This window comes from Tiliqua scincoides, chromosome 9 (assembly GCF_035046505.1).
Source record: "Tiliqua scincoides isolate rTilSci1 chromosome 9, rTilSci1.hap2, whole genome shotgun sequence".
Lineage (NCBI taxonomy): Eukaryota > Metazoa > Chordata > Lepidosauria > Squamata > Scincidae > Tiliqua > Tiliqua scincoides.
The window spans coordinates 48646262-48662237 of record NC_089829.1 but is presented as its reverse complement, the minus strand read 5'-3'; the positions used below and the strand labels follow the sequence as shown (position 1 = coordinate 48662237).

The window sequence follows — 15976 nt, the reverse complement described above, 5'->3', positions numbered from 1 at the left end:
CGCTTTGTGGTAAGATTTATGTATAAAGGGGATGAACCAGAAAAAGGTACAAAGAAATATTTAATTAGGATTTTGGTAAAAGAATATCTCAATGTCCCAAGGGAAGAAATAGTTGCAGTTATCCAATTACCGGGATCAAAAGAAATCGACTTTTGTTTGGTATCAGAACGAGCCTATCAGAAATTCTGGTTGTGCTGCAAGGCCCTTCAGGTCAGAAATGAATCGCTTTTAAAGGACTATGACATTGTTCCCCTTTATCGGGGTGATACTAAAGTGTTGACAATTATTTTAAGAACTACGACAATTCCATCTGAGGACATCGCTACCTGGATTTCAAGGTACGCTAACATTCTTATGGGTCCTGATAAAAAAATGGACGAAGATGGAATTTGGACAGGGGAGTACCGTGCGATCGTAGCCATGAGGCGCGGAAATACATCTATTCCTAAATACTTTTTCTTGGGCTCGGACAGAGGCATTACCAGGTTTAGCGGGCAACCACCGGCATGTTACCATTGTGGAGGTTATGACCACATTAGAAGATTTTGTTCAATTGCGTTGTGTTCAAGATGTGGAAGTATAGGGCATGACGCATCCAAGTGTCAGAGAGGGATCGTTTGTAATTTATGTGAAACCTCAGGACACGTCTATTACAGATGCCCTGAGGCATATTACAATAAGAGAGAATGGTTCAAAAAACAGGACGCAGCCAGAAGAGCTAAAGAGGGAGAAAATGAAAGAGCTAAAGAGGGAGAAAATGAGAGGGCACAGACGGCAACACGAACCAGTGATTCTGAAGAATGGAACAAGACTAAGGTAACATCCAGTAGGTCTCAAGAAGCTGAGGAAGCTTCTATAAAAAAACAAGGTAATCATCAAACAACCTTTATAAGTGAATCAGTGACCAGCCAAAATAGATTTCAAGTATTGCAAATAGATGAAGGAGAGGATATGGAGGAGGAGAACAGTAGTGTGTTACAGTCAGGCGAAGAAGGAAATATAATCCATCCAAAAAAGCAACGTTCTTTTTGAAAAGAAAAGATAAGAAATCTAAAAATGTAAAACGATGGTTACTCCAACAGCAGGAAGGCATTACGGAAGACTTTGACCTCATGGCAGAAAGTAAAATGGACAAATGTGAACAATTAGAAAAATTTCAGAAAAGACTGAAACGAGGCTCTCTCAGTGAGGGGGAGCGAGATATCTTAGAAAAGACAATCGCAGAAACAAAAACTCAAATAGACATTTTGGAGAAAAGTATGAATGACTTAGTAGCTAATCTTGATAGAACAGCAGGAGATGAAGAGGATTTGACACTGGACTTTGCCGGGGCTATGCTTTTGAAATATCCGGAACCTCTGGATAAGGATACAGAACTTTCCAGTATTGCTACGCCTTTGATATTATCGAAGGAGGTAGGAAAAGAAGACAGTCATCAAAAAGAGACTATTGAGAAGGAAGATAGTTCTGAATTTGAAGATGCTGTTTCAACTGCAAGCATGGAAATTTGATTATTGTAGTAGTAGAAATGTAGAGAAAAATAGAAATATAGAAATATATAGAAATATACAGAAATACATTGATAATATATTGATAACATTTATTTAGTGTATTTAGTGTATTAGATAAATTATAATTTAAAGTAATATATAAAGAAGAAAATAGATGTTTCATAATGTTTCATAATGTATAATAATGATAACAATAATAATGATAATGGTTAATAATGTATAATGGTTGATAAGGTATAATAATGTTTAATAATAATGTTTAAACTTTATAACAGGGAGTTAAGAAATTAGGTAATTAAGAAAATAAGTAAAAATCTAAGTAATTAAGACACTTAGTAACTAAGACTTTGTGTATAATTAAAATATTAGTATGGTTAAAATGTTAGCAATTTAGTTTTTTTTAATTCAGTAATTCAGAAATTTAGTGATTATTTGAGAATTTTATTCTTTTAGTAATTGTGTAAATTGGTAAATGAGCAAATAGGCAAATTAGTAGTATATTGGTAATATATTATATATTATACATTAGTATATTAGTAATGGATTAAAAACAATATTAAAAATAATATTAGTAATATATTAGTAATAAATTTTAAAAGATAAAGAAAAAAAAGAAAAAGATGAAGATAGAGATAAAGTCAAGAAAAGAGAAGATGAAGATAGTGATGAAGAAATGAAGAGACAAGAACTAGTAGTAGTGTACATTTGTGTATTAGCATTAGGTGAGTTCAGAAGTTCTATGTATTAGAAAGAAGTTTTGCAAAAATCCGACAGTGTAACGGTTTTTCGCGATCGGGATGTCGAAAACAAAAGTAGTATGTTTTATATATAAATAAAAATTTATATTCCTAAAAAAAAAATTTATATTCCTAACCCTAACCCTAACCCTATCCCTAACCCTAACCCTAAAGAACAGGCTGCTTGCAGTTTGCTTTCCACCCCCCTCATCTTTAGGGACACGCAACTGAGCGGCGAGACGTCGGTGCTGACCTCGGGGAGCCCGCTGATGGAGCTTTTGACTGGCAAGGGTGCGTCTGGCAGGTGTGGAGCAACCCCTGCATCGGAGGATGGCGGAAAGAAGGGACAGGTCGGAGAGCAGGCGGAGGCGGGAGCCAGGCCAAAGCTGAAATCCCGGGACAAAAGCACTTGTGTGAGTACAGTTTCTGCACCACACCAAAGAGCTCTCCCCATTCCCTCCTCAGACGAGGAGGGACAGGGGAAACCTCTGGGAGTATCAAAGGCAACACAGGACACACAAAGGACTCCAGCTTTTTCCTATGCTTCAGCAGCATCAAGAGGATTAGCGCAGCAGGGTGCAGGGGAAGAGTGGAGGAAGGACTTGTATAGTGACTTGGATGCAGTCTTTTGGGAGGACGATGCTTTTTTGGCACAATTTTATGACCTGATGCCGGAGGAAGTGAATCCAAGGCAGCGTTTCGTGGTCAGACTACGTTATAGGGGACAGGATAACCAGGAAATTTGTGGCAGAGGACCTTCTGCACAAATTTCTGGGATTTCCGGATGAGGAGGTGTTGGCTATCCTCATCCCGCCAGGGCTCAAGGAAATGGACATATGCTTTCCTTCAGAGAGAGCATACCACCTATTTTGGGAACTTTGTAGGGCGGCCATAAAGGTGGACTCTAGTTTCCTGAAGGACTTCAATATTGTCCCCCTGTTCCGAGGGGACACTAAGGTCCTAACAATCTTTTTTAGGATCACAATCATTCCGGAGGCAGACATTGAGAAATGGTTGCGCAAAAGATGCAAAGTACTCCTTCGCCCTGAGAAAAAGAGGGATGAGTGGGGTCACTGGACAGGGGAGTTCAGGGCGATCATCACCCTGGACCGAGACCCCTACTCGGGTCAGGTACGTCACCTCCCAAAATATTTTTTTATGGGGGCCGACAGGGGTACAACTCGGTATAGTGGCCAACCTACAGCCTGTTTTCAGTGTGGCAGCTATGATCATATTCGAAAATACTGCCAGACTGAGCTCTGTTCTAAGTGTGGGGTAAGGGGACATAGAACTAGTGTCTGTGTTCGAGCGGTGATGTGTAGCCTCTGTGATATACGAGGACAAGCTTACAGGTTTTGCCCTGAAGCGGAAATGAATGTCCAGTTCCCTGAGGTATATCGGAAAGACATGGAAAAGGCCAGTGAAACCGCAGCCAGGGATGAGGCTATGAGGTGGGCAAGGGAGCAAAGGCAAGAGAGACAAGCTCAAGCCCAAGCCCAGGCCCAGGCCCAGGCTCAGGCCCAAGCACAAACCCAAGGTCGAGAGACGGAACCTGCAGGGGGAACGGACGAATGGGTCGAGCAGAAGGGATGTTCGTCCAAAACCCAGAATGAGAGGGAACCAGATGAGTGGTTGGTGGTTAAGAGGCGACAACGCCCCAGTAGAGGAAGAAAAGGAGGGGATCACGCAGGGAGATCTGAGCCCGGGAGCTGGACCAACACGTATCAGATCCTTGCGGACCAGCAGGTTGATGAAGGAGGACGAAAGGGAGATGGGGGCATGCAAGAGGGAGAGCATATGGGTAAATCCAGCAGCAGGAAGCGTCAGGGCGAAACGGTCAATGTTTCACCAGTGGGGAAAGAGGACACAAAGGGAGACCCTGCAGCCAGCCGCCCTGTCAAACAGGACAGGAAAAAAGTCAGGGTGGATTCTCCGTTGTCCAAAGCAGACAAGGAACGCCTTAGGGTGACCCTGAAGAAGGAACTTTGGAGGGTGCATAAAGAGCATGAGCGAGTATATAGTCAAATTAGGGTAGCTGATCAGAGATTGACCGAGAATCCCACCCAGGAGAAGGAGACAGATCTCCAACAGCTAGAGAGGCAATGGGCCGAACTTGATAACCGCTGTAATGAGATAGAGAAGGAACTTGCGACATTGGAACAGGGAAAGAGGGAAGGGGGAAGGAAGGAGGCCCTGGGGGCAGAGGAAATACATGAAACCCCGGCGGATCTCGAACGTACTACTATCCCGACACTGGAAAGTCAGGAGGCGGGCGAGGGGGGACAGGGAGTGAGAGGGGGAGAGAGGATCTTATCGCAGCTGGGGCAGGGGGCCGAAGCTTGGCCTTCGGTGCTCAAGGTCCCTCTCTCTTCCACGCCTGACCCCGCTCGAGCTCTTCCAGCTCCCAGGTCTTTAACTTTGGCGCCGGGGCTTGAGACTTCTGAAATGGAGTCGAAGGCCCCCCCGTCACCCCCTGGTAGGACTACGCCTCAGGAAGACTTTCCCGAGGAGGTAGAAAATATGGAAGCTCTGCCCACTTTGTTGGGACAACAGTGATGGTGAAGGACTAAGTTGCCCCAAGTACTTTCATTGGTTTGCTATCTTAGGCAAGAGCAAATACTTGGTGTAGTTGTTTTTGTAGTTTTGTAGTTACTTTTGGTGTGTTAAATCCTTACCATTCAAAACACTGTCATCAGAGCCATTAAGCCTTAAAATATTAACGTGGAATGTGAGGGGATTAAAACAGACTGAGAAGGGCAGAGATTCTTGATCATCTTAATGCTTTGAGGCAGGATGTAATGATCCTGCAGGAACTTAATTTCAAAGATCAGCGCGATGTTAGGAAGGCACAAAGCAGATGGCCCTGGGGTCCATCGTGCTGGTCATTCAAGCCGGAGGGCACAGGGGGAGTGGCGATCCTGTTGAGGGCCAGAAAGGACATTCGTGTGACCCAATGGATAGAAGTTGTACCGGGCCACCTTATTATCCTTGATTTTAGCATATTGGGGCAGTCGACGGGAGGGAAGATTAGTCAGAGGCAAATGAGGCTGTGTGCCTTGTATGCTCTGGTTCAATTAAACTTTAGGCAGAGCGTCTGGGCAAAATTAAAGGATTATGCTTTCACTAGAAGATCATTGATAGTAGCCGGGGACTTTAATAATCGGTCCCAGGCAGATGATAGGATCTCGCTGTCGGCCATGGGGCAGAAGCCTCCTCCACCATTGACACCGGAGGAGAGAGACCTGAATGCTTTTCTAGACTCCCGAGAGTTGCAGGATATGGCCTGACAGAGGGAGAACCAACTAATTTTTCACCCCGTATCCTGTAAAAAAACTTTCCTGGCCAATTTTCCTCACCAGTGGAAAGGCCGGTATACTTACTACCACTACGGGTCGGCCAGCAGGATCGACCGGGTATGGGCAGAAGGGTATTGGAAAGTGGCCTCGTGTCAGATAGGTCTAACCCCCTGGTCTGATCATGGTTTTCTCTCACTCGAGCTTTTCACAGCCCACCTTCCTCTTTTTGGAAAGCAGCGGTGGAGGCTGTACCCCTCTCTATTGAAAGAGCATGACATCAGGGAGATGTTAGAAGGGAGCATAGGGATCTGGTTGCAGTTGCAGCAACCCCGGTGGGAAAACCCAGTGGTGTGGTGGGAAACTTTGAAGGTGGAGATCAGGCAGAGGTGTGTGGCGATGGTCTCCCGTGTGTATCGGAAGGACCTCGCCGCATATCACAAGGCACTGGCGGGTTTTCTAAAGGCTCATCACCGTATCAATCAGGGATTGCAGTGGGATAAGGCCAGGTTGGCACAGGATGGAAAAGTAATTCAGGAATTCCATCGTAAGAAAAGGGCTGAGAGGGTGCAGAAGCAGAAGTGTAGGACAAGAGGCCCATTGATAGAACACCATGAATGGGAGAATCAAAGGAAAGGAGGAAGGCAGAGGACAATGGTAAACGGTCTGAGAAGAGCCCCGGGTGAGCAAGTCCAGCACTCCCATACGGGGATGTTGGAAATAATGGGCGAGTATTACTCGGAACTGTACAGGGGCCGGCAAACACTGGGCCGGGAGATGGAGGACTTTCTGAGTCAGCTGCCCATGGACGGGATTGGAGAGATGAGTGTTGAGGAAAAAGAACAGTTAGTGGGACAGATAACGGAACAGGAGGTCAGGATGGCTATTAAAAGCGGAAGGGATGCGGCAGCTCCGGGCCCGGATGGGCTCACGTACCCCTTTTATAAGACCTTTCAGGGGGAGTTGGCTGGTCCTATGACCACCGCCTTTAATGCTGCTCTACAACGCCAGAGTAGTTTTAGGCCAGAGTTCTATGGGGGGAAGTTGGCTTTCATCTATAAAGACGGAGACCCCACCTTGCCAGGGAACTGGAGACCGATAACGATGACCAACATAGATTATCGGATCCTGACAAAGGTCTTGAACAATAGGCTGGCCAAACTGGCCCACAGGTTGCTGATCGGCTCGCAGACCAGCGTGGTGCCAGGGCGTAGGATGACAGATTCCTTACTTCTAATCAGGGAAGTCTTTCGCTCGGTTCGTGTTGGGAGGTGGCAGGGGATCCTGCTCCAGATGGATCAGTCCAAGGCTTTTGACAGGATAGATAGGGCCTTCCTGTGGAGAGTCTTGGAAAGGAAGGGCATTCCCAGACAGTTTGTGGACTATTTGCAGACTTTGTATGAGCAGGCTTACATGTGCCCAGTGGTCAACGGCTGGGAAGGAGGGCGAATTCCGCTCCTGTCGGGGATCCGACAGGGGTGCCCTCTTAGCCCACTGTTGTACGTCTTGGCGCTGGATCCAATTCTGGCGAGGATTCAAGCGGCAAGTGACCTGAGAGGGCTGATGGTGGAGAGAGTACGGGAGTCTGGGGCGGAACGGTGGGCGGTCAAAACCGTAGCCCATGCAGATAACGTTTACGTCCTCCTTAACAGCGAAGGGGAGAAGGAGGTGTTGCAGGAGATAGTCCAAGAGTATTGCATCGCATCGGGTGCCCAAGTCAACAAGGCCAAAACGAAATGTTTCACTCTGTTACTCCCACTGCCCTCAAATAGTCAGTCAGTCGCTGGCCACGGATGATCCCGTCCAGCTAGTGGACCACGTCAGCATCTTGGGGGTCAAGTTTAGCCTCCAGGACAGGGGTTGGGAAGCTAACTGGCAGCGGTGGGCGGACAGGGTTGACATTAAGTTGAAAGAGTGGCAGGGCTGGAGACTAACCCTGTATCAAAGGGTGAGATTTTTCAACGTTTACTGTGTCCCAATGGCCCTGGGTCTGGCGGCTGCTTACCCCCCGCCTAAGCCCCTCCTGGATAAGGTGAGAGGGAAATTCTTCGGCTTCCTGTGGGGCACGAAGTTCTTCCCCCTATCCAGGGCAGTGGCATATCAAAACATCAAGGAGGGGGGTCTGGGAGTGTGGAGCCTCAGGCCACTGTTTATGGCGACCTTTCTGGCACAGAATTTCAGTGGGCTGGCTAAAAGGCGGCAGGAGAGGGAGGAAGGAAAAGTCCAGCTCTCTCACGGCAGAGCGGTGTGGGAGCTCTTTGCGGCTGAGTGGGAGCACACAGCATGGGGAAAGAAATGGTGGATGCAGGGGGAGACGGGGTTCACCCTCACCCAGCCCCTGAAACTCCCCCTCCCAGACTACATCCGCAAAGCGGCCTGCTAGATTAGAGAACTGGGACTGGAGTCTGAAATGTGTAAAGGGGGAGATCTGGAGATCAAGCACTTAAAACACCATATGTATGAGAAGGTCATGGAAAGGGTTTTCCACAACTGGCAGGTGGAAAGGTCTGCTTGAAGAAAGATCAGGTATCTCAGTATTTGTTCCAGAAGGAGGCAAAGGTTGCCTACTTCACGGACAAAGGTATCCCCTTTGTCCTGTGGGAGCTCAGGTGGAGAGCTTACCATCAGGTCATTAAGTTGGGAACCACCTGTTCATGGCTGCCAGAGGAACGAAGGGTCTGCAAGAGGGTGGACTGCAAGGGACCAACCTCTGCTGAAGCCGGCGGTGCCCTGGTTACGGAAACACTGGAACACTTTGTTAAGAAGTGCTACCCGGTCCAGAGGTTATGGGAAGGGGTGGCGAAGGCTCTCAGTTGGCCGGAGCTAGCCTCTCAAACCTGGGTTGATGTGGCCTCTGGGAGGGAGCCTGATGGAGACATGTTGAAGGGGCCCAGAGTGTGTCAGCAGGGCAAAATGGGACGCAAAACTGTACAGCGGGTTCCCTGGACGATAGGCAGACTTATAAACTTGTATGTGCTCTTGGCAATAAGTCTGCAAAGGGACAAGGAGATTAAAGAAATGAAGGGGCAGAAAATGGACACCTGGGTGACTTTCGTAGTCACCAGGCTAAAAGACCTGGCCAACTGCGAGGAAGACAAAACAGAGAGCACTAGGTGGAACAACAGATGGGGTGGTTGGAGCGGGTTCATCCGCCCATTAGGTGATTCGATCAGTCGCCTGCTCACAAGGCAAACAACCGGATTGGTAAGTAAATAGTGAATGTGAACCTGTTGTAAATATCAAGTGTATAAGTCTCCTGCAAAGATTTCCTATCTATAGTTCCTGTATATGAAATATGTAAATTTTGTGTGTAAATTTTGTCTGTAACCATGTTTATTCTGTAACTAAGTATGTGCCTGAGTACTCTGTAGTGTAGAATGGTTTTTTAGCAAATAAAAATCTATATATTCCTAAAAATCTATATATTCCTAACCCTAACCCTAACCCTAAAAATTATATTTTCTTTAAAAAAAATAATAATTATATTTTCCTAACCCTAACCCCTAACCCTGACCCTAAGTGTTTAAGTGGTTAAGTGGTTAAGGGTTTACGTTTCTAAGGGGGGACCTGTGTATGTTCTGTGTGGGGGACGGGTTGTGGTTTCTGTAGTTCAGTCTCTGTATTTAAGTTACTGTATTTGGTGTGTTTTTCAGCAATGCCATGTCTGTACCTGGAACTGTGGAAGGGTTCTCAATAAACTGCCTAAACTGCCTAACCCTAACCCTAACCCTAAGGGTCCTCCTTGCACCTTTCATGCTTGTACCTTCCACAGCCTGTGTTCATAGCTGTGCCTGTGTGTAAATGTGTAAATATGTAAATAGTTGTATCTTTGTTTTCACTGTACTTGACCTGGATGGGCATTTGTGCTTTTTCCTTTGTACCAGGAAGGACTTTGTAGAGGGGGAGGGCGATGTCTGGGGGAACTGGACTGTTTAACTGTGTATTTGTGTTGTACAGGGGAGCTCTGCTCGCGTTTCTGTAACGGGCATCTCCCCACATTATTTTTGCAGAACGGTGGTTTTAACCCAATAAAAAATCTATTTCCCTATTTAAAAAATCTATTTTCCTAACCCTAAACCCTAACCCTAACCCAGGCTGCAGGCTCCATGCTAAGATACCATATGGAAGAAAAAGCATGAAGCGTAAAGTTTAAGTTGGAAATTTAAGATAAGTATGTGTTAATATTGTCCCCGGCTTTGATTGACTGATTTGGCTAAAAGCCCTGGATACAATGAAGATGTTAATGAGAAACTTTTTAAGGATGTTGAAAGTGCTCTTTATCTTTGTAGTAGAATAAATTGGTCGTGGATGATAATTATAAATATAATTTGGTGTGTGGACTAAAATCCAGAATTACTTGTGGACATAATTTTTATTAGACTTGAAAGAGTTTTGTCTCCTTGAGTGTGTTTCTTTTGTTTTGTTTTTCTCCATTAATCACACTGTTACCCATAAGAAAAATTCAAAAAATGCCTGACTGAAAAAACATGTGGTGGAAGTAAGGAGAATAATATGCTGTGGACATCTTGTGGATTAGAGAGAAATTGCAAGATGGAGCCTCTTCCAGATATTTGGACTCAAATGATCCTCAAAAATTTGGAAAAATTGCTCACAATGAGAGGACAGCAGTTGAGTTGGTCCTTGCAGATTCAAGCCTGTTTAAAGACTCTTTCTCAACAGATACGAGATGTTGATGTGTGTAAGGAGCAATTGGAAGGTGTGAAGAAAACAAGATAAACTGAAAGAAAAAGTGGAAAAGATGATGGTAAGGGATGAAATCATCATCAGAAGAGTGGATACAGAAATTAGAAGAGTGGAAAATCAACGGGATCTAGAGGGGACACTGATGGAGATTGAAATAGAGAAGATGGACAGAGTAACATGGGTGCACAAAATACAAAATTCGTTGAAACAAGAAGAAGAAAACATCCCAGTTAATTGGAAGAATGAACATACCTTATACAAGAAAGTGTGGGCTTACTGGATTCTGTTATGGAGATAAATTATTAAAGATATTACTTTAATATCTTTAAATATTAAAATGAGAAAAAATGGAAAGAAATATTAAAATGAGAAAAAATGGAAAGAAAGAAAAAGAAACCGGAGGGTTAACCGGAGGGTTAAAGAAAATTGGAGGATTTTATTTAGTTAATAAATAGTTTAAATTTACTCAAAAAATAAATATATACAAAATTGATATATATGAATTAGAATGAATTAGAAAAAATATATGGAAATGTTAGCATGTGAATGAATTGATTTATAGGTGGTTATTATGTTAAAGAAAAAAATGTAATCAGATTGGAGAATTAGATTGGAGAATGGTAAAGAACATATTATAAGAGATTGTTGATTTTATTATAATTTGGAAATTAGATTATTATTATTTGATATTAATGAGTAATTGAACTAGTTGCAATGATAAAAAGTGAATATTTAGAAAAGATATAGGGAATTAGGAAAAATCTATTATATTTGATATAAGAAATATATAAATGAGTACAAGAATTAGAAGTAGATGGAAGAATTGTTTTATATGTTGTTATACTTTGGTAATTAGATTATTTTGTTTTAATATTAATGAGTAATTAAAGTAAGTTTATGTTTGATAGAAAGTGAAAATTTAGAAAACATAGTACAGGGCATTAGGGAAAATTTAGTATATATTATATAAATAAATGGATAAACTAATAAGAGGTAGAAGTAGATGAGTAGTAGATTAGGAGATATAGTATGATTAATGAGTAATGGTAATGAGTAATGGCTACCAGGGAGCAGGCTTAATGCAGGGGTTTGGGAGACCCACTTGAGCCCTTGCAGGTTGGGGTCATGTTAAAGAGTCCTTGTGCTGCCATTCAGGTTTGCGGGGGCAGTGGAGGCTTAACCTTCTTTCTCGTATTCAGTTTCTGGGAGTTACTGGAAGGATCCCAGGGCCCCTGAAACACCGTCCCTACCACCTCTAGCCATCAGAATGCAGGCTGCAGACTGGGAGACATGCTTTTGCTCATAGCAGCCTGGGATTGTGAGAGAGAAGCCTGCTCCTGCTAATCAGATATTTGGGGGCTTCCTCATACCCCTGCTTCTCTAGCACCTGGAGTCACCAGGAGGTCCCCATCGCCCCCTGATCACAATTCTACCACCCTTGAGCACCAGCAACAAGCTCAGGACCAGGAGCCCTGACTCTGCCCCTAGGGAGTTGGGGTCATGTTTGAGAGCCCTCACTTTACTCTCCAGATGGTGGGGGGCCTTAACCTTACTTCTCATACCTAGCTTCTCTAGCACCCAAAGTCACAACAAAATCCCCAGGGCCCCTGGAAAAACTTCCCAGCCACCCCTGGCAACCAGGGAACAAGCCAAAGCCAGGTGGCCTGGAGACATGCTTCTGCGCCTAGCAAGTTGGAGTCATGTTTGAGAGAACCAGTTCTGCAATTCAGAGGTTCTGAGAGACTTAACCTTCTCATACCCAACTTCCTTAGCTCTGAGTCACCAGGGATCCCTAAGGCCCCACGGATAACATCCCCTATTCCCCTAGACACCAGGGAGCAGGTCTTAGGCCAGGAGGCTTGCTTCTGTCCATAGTAGGTAGGGATGGTGTTCCAGAACACTGGTTCTGTTACTCAGACTTGTGGGGGAGCCAAAATCTTACTTCTCATATCAGACTTACCTATCGCCCAGAACTTATCCAGGCTTACCATGGCCCCAGGAGCATCTCCCCTATTACCCCTGGCCATCAGAATACAGATCCTAGGCCAGGGGGCCTGGTGACTTGCTTCTGGTCATAGTGGGCTGGGGTCCGAGAGTCTGCCGTTCAGACATACATTTTAAATCTTCTTTCCCATACCCAGCTTCCCTAGAGCCCGGAGTCACTTGAGGACCCACAGGGGCCCCAGAACTCTGCCTCTACCATTCCTGGCCCTAGGCCTAGGCACCAGGAGATCTGCTTCTGCCCCAGTGGGTTGGGGTTGTGTTTGATAACCTTGGTGGTCCCCTTCAGACATGCAGGGGCTTTGAACAGCAGTGAACTCAAGAAACTTCCCTGAAAATGACAGTCCTATTTCAAGGGTCCTCTTCCTCTACAATGTCGTGTATCTTATTATGGCGTCCTTACATTGAATGCTTCCCTCTCCTGTGGTGGTCAATTACTTAGAGATAGAGCTGGCACCAGGGTGAACTGGGTCTTGGAGCACAACATGTTACTGGGTCCTTTTGCACTTATAGCCATAATTTGACTCTCCCCACCCTCTCTCCCCTTTTGTTTCATCATCCCCTCCTTGTTTAGGGTGCCCTTGGAAACATGTCAATTCCCATTTAGTTGTCCTGTAGGGAGGAGAGGGAGGAGACAGGTATGTGCACAAACAGGTGTACAAACAGGTATGTGACCAGGGCTCCTGGAAGAATCCAATTGGCTGCTATGAGACTGATGCCAGCCTAGATGTTAATTTAGGAAATCTCACACAGAAGTAAGAAAATCTAGATTCACCCAGATTTCCAACCTCCTAAGTCAATTTCTAGGCTGCTTTGAGTCTCAGATTAGCCTTAGGCCACCAGCATATGCCCTAGTTGGCCTCCCTCTGAAACTGCCCGTTGAGTGAGACAGCAAAATGTAGCACAGTTATATCACTGGAGAAATAAAAACACAATTGCTGTAGAAATTTTGGGGGATGGGCGCTCTCTCAATAGTCTAGCACCTAACACCACTGATGGTCTAAGATTGTACCCCAGGCCATTCTTCTGTATATCTGTTCCTGTGCAAAATGGGATTGCTACAGCCCAGGCATATACACTGTCAATCACAAGTCTTTTATTGTTGGCTTCCATCAGCTGAAGTTGAACCTCTGTATTATTTGGTCCAAGCTCTGGAATATGGCCCGGCAATTCTTCATCTTGACCCAATACTCTGCTTCTGTTTTTCCAGGAATTACTGGCAGTAGAATGTCAAGACGTTTTCCTGGTTCCCTCTGGCCAGGATTACTGGAGGTCTCAGATCTTGTGAGAGAGTTTCCAACCAGGCCATGTAGAGGCTACTGGGACATCTCCCCTTCCTGCCTATTGGCAGGGTTCTGAAAAAGAGACAAGGCCAGGAAGAATATCTCTAATTTTGCAATAAACCATTTTTTGTATTTGCTATTATTTAATGTTTAGAGATGATTGTGTGCCATGTGTGTGTACTTTCGTATTTTCTCTTTCATTATTAAATTGCTTTTTGGTAAAGAAAATTTGCTTAATTTGCTAACTGGGCAAAGAGGCATCTTTCAAAGTGGTATCATGTTTGGCAGGGGGAGAGTAACAGTCCCTCTTTGCCCCAGCATGGCAGCTTTTCCAGGGGCTGTTGCTGGTGTTTCTTCTGTATCTTTTTTTTTTTAAGATTGTGAGCCCTTTGGGGACAGGGAACCATCTATTGATTTATTTTACTATATAAACTACTTTGTGAACTAATCCTGTTGAAAAGCAGTATAGAAATATTCATAACAAGAACAACAAGGGTTATTTGAAAAGTAACCTTTGGTAGGCTGTTAAAAAAAACAAGAATAAGGAAAAAAGTGCTATTATGCACAAAATTTACTTAATATACAACACTGCCACTTGATGTAAACACCACCTGAATTGAGGCACTTTTCATAGTGTGGCACAAGCTCTTGCATGCCCTCATCAAAGAACACCAACATACACCCCATTTGCTGCTTTTTGTGAATGTTCATGAAGTTTTTGGGCACCCACCTTGCACAAAACTTGTGATAGCCTAGTTTCTTAGTTTCATACAAAACTATCATGTATGCTCCCTACAACATACTTGGTACTCTCCTGCAACTGCGGTGACAGATGATCTTGTTGAACAAGTTAACAAAGTGATTTGTGAGGAGCAATGGTTCACAATTTCTAAGTTTTCATCATCTGTGAAAATTAAATTAAAATGTGAGGGAATTTGATGGGAAGTTCAGAAATAGTGTAGGGTGAATACACAATGGTTCTATATTAAACTGACTAAGAAACTAGGCTATCACAAGTCTTGTGCAAGGTGGGTGCCCAAAATAGTAGTAGTAGTAGTAGTAGTAGTAGTAGTAGTAGTAGTAGTAGCAGCAGCAGCAGCAGCAGCAGCAGCAAAGTTCATGGTGTTTGCATTTTTAAAAAATGTTTTGTTTCTTAACTAGGAGGTTGTTTACAAACGCTTTGCACAATCCTATGCTAACACTTCATTGGTGTAGTGGCTGCTGTGCTGGCCTATTGTTGGCATCCTTCAGTCTCGGAAGACTCTGGTATCGCGCTCTGAATGGTGTTTCTGGCACAGCGTCTAGTGTGGCTGAAAAGGCCAAATCGGGAGTGACAATCCCTTCCACACTGGGAGCAAGTGCAGTCTGTCCCTGGTCTGTCTCCCTGGCTATGGGCCTTCCTTCTTTGCCTCTTAGCCTCAGACTGTTGGCAAAGTGTCTCTTCAAACTGGGAAAGGCCATGCTGCACAGCCTGCCTCCAAGCAGGCCGCTCAGAGGCCAGGGTTTCCCACCTGTTGAGGTCCACTCCTAAGGCCTTCAGATCCCTCTTGCAGATGTCCTTGTATCGCAGCTGTGGTCTACCTGTAGGGCGCTTTCCTTGCACAAGTTCTCCATAGAGGAGATCCATGTTAATCACGGATGTTGCCATTCCTGGCAACTCACGAATTTTGGAGAAAGAACAGGAGAAAATATCCAAATACTGTGACCTGTCCATAGAATTGACATAAATTTGAATGAAGCATGTAAAAGTATGTTTTCCCAACAGTGCCCCAGAGCAACTCAGCATCCAGGGCATTGTGGGGGAAAATAAATTTAAAAGAAGAGAATCCAAACCAGGTGGCAGCAGTGAACCCTGAAGCTGCCCAAGGATTCTACACTCAAGTGTCAGGCCAAGCAGCTTTCAGCTTGGAAGGTCTGCAGTTGCGCAAGCCTGAGTTGAATCAATCCATTTTCATAGACATGTTTCTTGGAATCCTCAGCACCTGGTGATGGACACCATGAAGTTCCAGCTGGTCTGCTTGCAATTTGTCTTACTTACATGATGACTAGGGCTGCATCCCGTGAGTAATCCAGCAAGATTTCATTCATCCTCACTTGTCGAAGTGACTGCATGGCAGAGAGCAGACAAGATCACGCATAAGCCTGATGGTACAAATTGGTTCCAGCACATTTTGGCATCACCACATGTACATGTGTTCCTGATGATGCAATTAAGCTGGACACCTTTTCCTTTCTGTGGGGCTATTTTACCTTCTCCCCCCCCCCCCGTGGAGGGTCAGAAGCTGCTGTGGCTAAAGGCAGCCTCAGAGATGTATGCTACTATCACATACGACCAACCATCAGAGCTTCGGGGCAGAGGATTCCCTGGGATATGATATGTTCATTGGCTCCGGGTTGACTCCACCCATGTAGCCAGCCACTGGCTCCCCTTGACCTGAAAGGACTGT

General features: G+C 44.8%; 1 protein-coding gene across 3 annotated transcripts in view; it reads right to left on the bottom strand.

Annotated features, from left to right (window-relative positions):
• Positions 1 to 13459: 13459 nt before the first annotated feature.
• The window catches only part of SLC12A3 (solute carrier family 12 member 3), a 63866-nt gene continuing 61349 nt past the window's right edge, over positions 13460 to 15976 (bottom strand). For all 3 annotated transcript variants that reach the window (XM_066636829.1, XM_066636831.1, XM_066636832.1), the window contains 2 exons: positions 15568 to 15635; positions 13460 to 13601 (listed from right to left, as the gene is read on the bottom strand). In XM_066636829.1, coding sequence (XP_066492926.1) covers positions 13460 to 13601; positions 15568 to 15635 — 210 coding nt within the window. The remainder of the gene's footprint in view (positions 13602 to 15567; positions 15636 to 15976) is intronic.